Genomic DNA, 8,285 nt, shown 5'->3' with positions numbered 1-8,285 from the left:
ACCTTTTCAAATCCCTCAAGGCTTGCTGGCACTCTAGTGTCCATCTGAAATTATTTTTCTTTTTGAGTAATGCGAAGAAACGATGATATTTTTCTGACGACTAGGAAATAAACCTGCTCAAAGCTGCCAACCTTCCCGTGAGCCTTTGGACTTCCTTTATGCTTGATAGTTGATCCTGGATGTCTTATATGACCTTGATTTTATCGGAGTTTATCTCAATTCCCCTTTGTGAGACCAGAAACCCCAGAAACTTACCAGAACTAACCCCGAACGTGCATATCTCGGGATTAAGTTTCATGTGCTTCCTCAGGATGTCAAAAGTTTCTTGTAGATGTTTAAGGTGGTCACCTACATTCAAAGACTTAACGAGCATATCATCTATATAAACTTTCATAGTTTTTCCTATTTGATTTTCAAACATCTTATTCACAAGTCGTTGATAAGTGGATCCAGCGTTCTTCAACCCGAAGGGCATCATATTATAAAAATATGTACCAAATCGTTACAAACAAAGTCTTTTCCTGATCTTCCGAGTTTATCTTGACTTGGTTATACCCAGAATAAGCATCGAGGAAACTCATTAATTCGTGCCCGGTCGTGGCATCAATCATTTGATCGATATTTGACAGTGGGAATGAATTTTTCAGGCATGCCTTATTGAGATCTTTATAATCCACACACACGTAATATTTATTGTTCTTCTTATGAACTACTACTACGTTAGCCATCCAGTCCGGATATCTTACCTCTTGGATCGAACCGATATTAAGTAAGCGGGTTACCTCTTCTTTGACGAATTTATTCCTGGCCTCGACAGTAGGGAGTTTCTTTTGTCTCACCGGAGATATATTACAATCCAAGCTTAACTTGTACACTGCTACCTCCATCAGGATACCTGTCATATCCTCGTGCGACCATGCAAAATAGTTAGCATTAAATTTAAGAAATTCAATAAAACTAGACCTGAGCTATGGGTGTAGTCCCGTACCCAAGTGGAATTTCCTCTCTATGAATTCTTTGAACAATGCAACTCGCTCCAGTTCCTCCGCCGTGGACTTCATTGCATCCGTCTCTTCTGGAACTTGAAAATATCTCGGCACCTGGTAATGTTCCGATGCCTCTATTCCTGGGCTAACTTCTTCTAGCTCGGGAGTAGGTACCAGTTCCTATAATTTCTATGTCGTGTGTTCCTTTCCTTGCTACTAGAAATCGAAACTGCATCCTCTCTTGCTACCGGTTGATCACCTCTTATCTGCTTGATTCCTTCGGGCGTTGGAAACTTCAGCATTTGGTGATATGTTGAGGGTACATCTTTCATCTCGTGTAACCAAGGCCTCCCTAGGATAATATTGTATCCCATATCACCATCCACTACTTCGAAGAAAGTTGTTTTCATTACTCCTTCAGCGTTCGTGAGCAACAAAATCTCCCCCCGGGTCATTACGCTCGTGAGGTTGAAACTAACGACGAGCTTTGTGGACGAAATAATGCTTCTGGTGAGTCTAGCTTGCTCCAATACTCTACATTATATGATATTAGCCGAACTTCCTAGATCCACTATAACACGTTTAATTTTAAAATCTAACACATTTAAAGAAATTACCAGTGCATCATTGTGCGGTAACAACAATCCGTCTGCGTTCTTCTCAGTGAAAGTGATATCATCTTCCCGGAGACTTTTACTATGAATTGTTGATACTTTCATCTTCTTTGCTTCCGAAAAGGTTACCCCATTAATCTCATTCCTTCCGAAGATCATATTGATCGTTTGGCATAGGGGTTCTTCTCCTGCTTTCAAGGGTTACGCATTGTCTCTGTTACGACCATAATTGTTCTTAGCTCGGTCACTTAAGAATTCTTTAAGGTGACCATTCTTCAATAGTGTTTCCACTTATTCCTGGAGGTGTCGGTAGTCCCATGTCCGGTGGCCATTTGTCCCATGGTATTCACACCATAAGTTAGGATCCCTCTGAGTGGAATCAGATCTCAGTGGTCTCGGGAACCGTGCCTCTTTGGTGTTTCTCATGTTTGACACCAATTCCACTATACTGATGCTGAAGTTGTATTCCGATAACTTGGGGTAAGAAGGATCCCGAAACCCCGACGTTTCTTTATCCTATTGTGATCTATTGTTTCAACCACGATTGGTCCTTCTATCAATGCTGAATTTGTTTGCTATCCGGAAGCCTCTACCACGGCCTTCGGTTCGCTCGTAGGGCAAAAACCAGCCCCTCGAAGTCCGCATGTTCGCGTCATAATCATCTTTTGATTTTTCTCTATTCTTCTCACGTCCTTTGGTCGACGATAGAAAGCTAACCTGATCATCTTCGATTCTTATTTTTGACTGGTATCGGTTGTGGATAGCTGCCCAAGTCGTTGCTTGAAACTCAAGCAGGATTTCCTTCAGTTTTTTGGGAAACATCTGAACTTCTCGGATTCAATCCCTTAGTGAATGCTTCAGCCGCCCATTTATCCGGGATAGCCGGGAGCAACATTCTTTCCTTCTGGAATCTAGTGACGAATTCTCATAGTAACTCAGACTCTCCCCGCGTAATCCTGGATATATATGAAAGGAATCTATGGAATGCTCGGGTAATGATAAATACCACATCAGAGCTCCCCTCGAGAGAGTTTCCGCAAATTTCTTTAGCAATACATATTCAATTAAATGAGGAACTAAATCATTTCCTTTTACCACAGTTGTGTAGGTGGTAATGTGCTCTTGAAGGTCTGAAGTTCCGTCATACTTTGGCACTTTAGTCATTTTGAACCATGCCGGGATTAACTCTAGTGTGCATTCGGCTTGTATGACAATTAAGTATACTTCTTTGAATCCGAACCCTTCAGTACTGGTGGCGCGCCTGGGATTTGGTCCATGCGGGTGTTTACTTCCCCATAAACCGTAAAAGTTCATTCTTGAAAGGATCGTTCTCGTTATTGAGACCGGATCCGCTCCCCCCAGCTCCGTCAGAGCCAACTTTACCCCTGAGAGTGCTGTTGTCGACCCTCTGTGTTGTTTGATTTGTGGGGACACCAGGAGGAATTAGATCTCGTCTGTTTGCATTATTCAAAGCCCCCGACAGTGCCTGCTTCAACTCCGTCATAACCTTGTCCTGTCGCGTGAGATGGCCTAGGATGATTGTCTGTTGTTCTTACAAGACGCTTATTGCATCAACGACGTGCTTCTCATCAGCATCATCGGGAGTTGCCTCCTGAACCTGTCGATGATACTGCCTGTCATGCACCGGTGTGGTGTTATTCCCCTTATTATGGGTGTCACTGATTGAGTCCTCAAAGTGAGGTTGATATCCTCGAATCTCAGGGTTGTGCGTGTTGTTAACGATGTTATTTGCCATTTCTTATGATTTTTTTCTAAGACAAAATAATCAAAGCACGCTAGTAAAAAGGCAAGGATCAATTTAATTGCATGACTGTCTAGGCCCCACAGTGGGGGCTAAACTGTTTACCCGTAAAACGGTACAATTGAATTTATACATGATTTCTAGACAAGTGAACTAATTTAATCCTGAAATAATAAAATAGTTGAAGAGTTGTGCAATACTTAGCCTTTAAATGTAGATGAAACAGCAGAGATGACAGTTTCAGGAACAAGGTTTCAGGGAATAAAAATGATGAGATCAAAAAGCGAGAAGGTAAAATTATATTAAACTTTGTATAGAATGTAGTGTGAGTTAGCCAGAAAATTCGTCCCCCTTATAATGATAACTGGGCTCACTATTTATAGCTGTGTCTAGGGAAGGAGTTCCTTGGATCGTGCCCTCCTTTAATGTAAATTATGAGGGTCATTAATGAAGATGTATCGGTAAATATAAATACCAAATTCTGTGTAATGGGCCGTCGCTCTTAATGCCGCAGAATATTCTTTATTAAATGCTACTGGACGCAGAGCATTTAATACACCTTTGTGAACGTTATCCCTTTCGGTAACAAGCAGAATAGTTGTGTTCGGTCTTCGGCTATCCCCGTCTTGAATTCCACGTGTCTTTCCTTTAGACGACCACGTGTCATATCATATTTTACCCTATACAACTTGTGCAATATGAGTCGCTACATATTTTCAGGGTGTCATTTCTCTGACGCCCTTCAAAGATTATGTAATCAAAATGATGTCTATTGAGATTAGAGTATTACAAAGCTTGACAAACGAGATCATCCACACTTTTCATTTACGAGTGATTGATCCAGTATTATTAAATATTAAAGTTTTAAATTTGTTAGTGACTGCAAACCTGTTCTGATTTAGCACAAAGATAAGAGAAAATGACATCAAACCATGAAAGTAGTACTACTACTATAATAACAACAATAACTATGCCTCTATCTCAAACAAGTTGGGGTCGACTATATGAATCCTCACAAAATACAACCAATCTAAACTAGCCTAGGGTCTATTTAAACTTTTATCGAAGCTTGATTAAAACTCAAGCTAGTATTTCTCATCATATAAGTGGAAACTATCAAATGATGCTGGAGTATTATTCTTGTAATGCTTTTAACATAACTTTGTGTATGAGAAACTAGCCAGACATTTTCTCTTACAAGCACACATTTTGCACATAAGATAGGTGATGTACACATTTGACGTTGCCTTTCAAAGCAACTTCATTTCTTCTACGTTTATTTGTATTTAGCAAATCCAAATTTTAAGTGATCAAGTGGGGGACCTGAAAATGAAGGCTTAAGTCATCGAAAGGGCAACTCTACCAAAGCAGAGCTTGCTTGTTTAAACAGTTAATGCCCGTCAAAATTGAACCTCAACCTCACACGTCCCCCTTCATTTCTCATTTCCATCCAAATAAAAAAAAAGCATTAAAATCTTTGTGTTGGTGCGAAATGCCTTAAGAAAGCTAAAAAGTATTGTTTGATGAGTGTGCGTAGTATAACGTAGATGGTCAGGTAAAGGCTGACCAAGCTAATGATGTTTAGCTGGTACTTTTGGATGATCAGCCACACTGAGACTGAGTCACGATGCGGACTCCCAATGGGGGCAGCTGCACTATTTTCAATTGTTATTATGTGGCTAACGTTGAGAAGATAAGATGACTATGCTTCTCAACTATAGATTCCAAGGCTTACTTCTTGAAACTGTCCTAGAAGTCAAGTATTGATAATATGTGAAAAGATCGATCCGACTAAACTAGTGACTAACATTTGACTAAGGATATGTCTGGTGAAAGCTATAAGAAAACTTGTAACTGAAAGCAATATAAATAATAAAAGGAATTGCAATCAGATGAAAATACAGGGCTAGCCACTAAACCACTAACATTATATCCTAATTTTGTCGACTAAGACTTACACAGAGTAAAAGAATTCACCTATTTTCGTTGACTTTGCTTTCCATGATTGTTACTCCAACTCTTTCGACCAGGCCAACCTCTTGGGAGCTTTAATTTAAAGAGTATTAATATCCTTAATATCAACTTTATGCTGTATTTATATGTAAAATTGCTGATAAATGGAAATGGAGCCTCCAGTTTTATCATCTTCAAGGCCATTTCTTAGTTATCTTGTCTCCAGTGACAATTAATAAAAGCACAGTGTCATCTTTGCAGGCATATGGCTGTTAATCTAATGTATTAGCAATGTGAAAATAAAACCGAAAAGTTGACATTTGTGGTAGCTCCGCAAATAGTATTTAGTCATTGCTACACATATCTCTGCTTTTAAAAACTGGATCCTTATTTACAAGCACCCACCGGTATATATCTATGCTTCTCAAGTTTAGAAACTGGATCTTCATTAACAAGCACCCACCACAGTGATAACGACCAAAACAGTGCTAAGTTGCATGTAACAACGATGCACAGTCAAATAGGGGAGACAAACAAATAAGATAAGTATCTTTATCGAACTTCAGAATACAGAATCTTAAAGATTAAACAGCAGCACGGTGCACTAAGCTCCCACTATATGCTGGGTCCAAAGAAGGCCCGAGCCTCATTGGGTCTATTGTCTCTAACTTCTTAAGAATTGTGATTAGACTTTCTTGTCCCTCTGTTTCCTTTTTAACTGCCTTGGCAGCTCTATACTCACTACATTCGTTTTATGTTGGTTGCACTGGTGAAATAAGCGATTGAGAGATTTAACTGAGGTCATTGCTGCCAAAATGTGGATGCAACATTCAGCAGTTGCAGAAAGTTCTAGAGCCGAAGCAGCAGGTATATCAACAACCGTGTTCTTCAAGAATGTGAAAATCAAACTATTGTTTTTCAGTGACAACTACAATCACCATCTATCTCCGCAAGAACATTCACCACCCCTAAAGTGATGGTAACGGATACGATCCCTAATGATGATCTCTCTTTGGTATAACTTCGAGATTAGTTTCATGAAAGAATGACAGTCCTCACAAGATCTTAGGTTTTTCACTACCCTAATGACAGTTCCTGGATTTGTTTTGATAAGTCCAAATGAGACTGCAAGTTTCTCACTGTGTTTTAGAAGCTGAGATGCTTTCTCATCATCGTCTATTTCAAGTAATACCTCTGAGATTTTGGGATCATAACCTTCCCTTCTAACATTTTGCTCCATTTCATCCAACTTTGCATAAATATTTTCTGCTTCTACGTGTCTAGAATCTCCAGCTGTAAATTCATGGACCAACCCATCAATCTCAATCCTACTAGATCCTGGTGTCTTCACTAGCCCTCTTTGATTCATAAACTCTCTCATTTTCGCCTTCTCCTTCCAATTTCCCAAGGCTGCATAGACATTCCCAAGAAGTACGTAACTCCCACAATCATGAGAATCCATTTTCAAAAGTTCAACGTCCTTCACTAATCGTTCACTCCTTTCAACATCTCCATGAATTTTACAACCCCATAACATTGTCCTCCATAGCACGACATCTGGATAAATTGGCATCTTCCTTATAAACTGTTCGGCCTCTTCTAACTGGCCAGCACGCACAAAAGTGTCCACTATGCATCCGTAATGCTGAATTGTCGGTCTTAACTTATACTTCTTCATACTCCTTAAATGATACAATCCTTTACCAATCCAACCAGCATTCCTACAAGCTGATAAAACTGCAGTCATCGTTCTTTCATCCGGTTTTACATTACAACTCTTCATCTGCTCAAAATGTTCCATGGCCTCTCCTGAAAGACCGTGACTTGCAAGACCGGATACCATTGCTGTCCAAGCATAAACATCCTTATCCATTGTTTCCTTAAATAATTCCTTAGCACTTTCTATACACCCACATTTTGCATACATGTCAATAAGCGCAGTACCAACATTAGCCTTTGTACTAAGATTCCGTTCCTTAACAAAGTTATGAACTTTTTGCCCAGTACTCAATGCTCCAGTGTCAGCACAAGCTCTAAGTACTGAAACAAGAGTCGCTTCATTCGGGTCCACCCCATTATTCATCATTTGCTCAAACAACCCAATAGCTTCAATAGGTCGATCATTATCCACAAACCCATCAATCATCGAGGTCCAAGAAACTACATCTCTGTCAGACATTTCATCAAACACTTTCAGCGCAAGACTCGAATCAACACAACCCGAGTACATATGAATAAGTGCATTGTTCACATAACGATCCAACATTAAGCCCGACTTTAAAATCAACCCATGAATCTGTTTCCCGAGCTGGGCATATCGCAACTTCGAACAAGCCTTAAGGACAAACGGGTACGTAAACTTGTCGGGTCCAGGTATGACGGTTTCTTCACGGCAATGCATGGCAAGGAAAAGGCTAATAGACCGGATCGGGTCCGGAGAGTCCGAATAAGCACGAATCATGGTGTTGTAGTAGTATGAATTTGGGGTTTGGAGAGTGGTGAGAATGTGGCGGGCATAAGTGAGGTCACCTGAAGGTGAAAGAGCTGAGAAAGTGAACAGCTTGCTGAGGTTTTGGGCATGGGTTTGGTTTTCGGATCCCGACTTGAGTACCCGGGCATGGAGCTGCATGGCCTGACCCATTGTTGATATTTCCATGGCGAAAGCCACTCCGAAAGAGGAAGCAAAGTGGAAGTGAAGATACGGAGTCTTATAATTTCGCTATTCTCGAGTCCTAAAGTCAGGGGCGGCTTAAGCATATGCGAGCCTCAAGCCAAAGTTTAATACGAGGAATATAATTTTATAAGAAAATTATGAGATTTGTTTTTATTTTTTTAGTATTTTGAGATACAAAGTTATTAGTAATATTTGTTTTATAATCGATTTCATTACTCATATTCTTTTTTATTTTTCAGATAAGAGTTTATAGAGCAATAAAAGTATAAAACTATTGGAAACTTAAAAGTATTGTT

The 8,285-nt window shown here is 39.9% G+C and overlaps 1 protein-coding gene across 1 annotated transcript; it reads right to left on the bottom strand.

The window, feature by feature from the left end:
* Positions 1 to 5,685: 5,685 nt before the first annotated feature.
* Positions 5,686 to 8,080, bottom strand: LOC107798268 (pentatricopeptide repeat-containing protein At5g66520-like). The gene has a single exon (XM_016621239.2). The coding sequence runs from the start codon at positions 7,969 to 7,971 to the stop codon at positions 6,250 to 6,252; it is 1,722 nt and encodes a 573-aa protein (XP_016476725.2). The 5' UTR covers positions 7,972 to 8,080; the 3' UTR covers positions 5,686 to 6,249.
* Between the last annotated feature and the right edge of the window lie 205 nt (positions 8,081 to 8,285).

This window comes from Nicotiana tabacum, chromosome 18, assembly GCF_000715075.1.
Source record: "Nicotiana tabacum cultivar K326 chromosome 18, ASM71507v2, whole genome shotgun sequence".
Lineage (NCBI taxonomy): Eukaryota > Viridiplantae > Streptophyta > Magnoliopsida > Solanales > Solanaceae > Nicotiana > Nicotiana tabacum.
This window is presented reverse-complemented; position numbering and strand designations above follow the sequence as displayed.

What these genes read in the sequence shown, in the direction of transcription:
- LOC107798268 (XM_016621239.2), bottom strand. Translation starts at nt 7,971, where the DNA reads ATGGAAATATCAACAATGGGTCAGGCCATGCAGCTCCATGCCCGGGTA.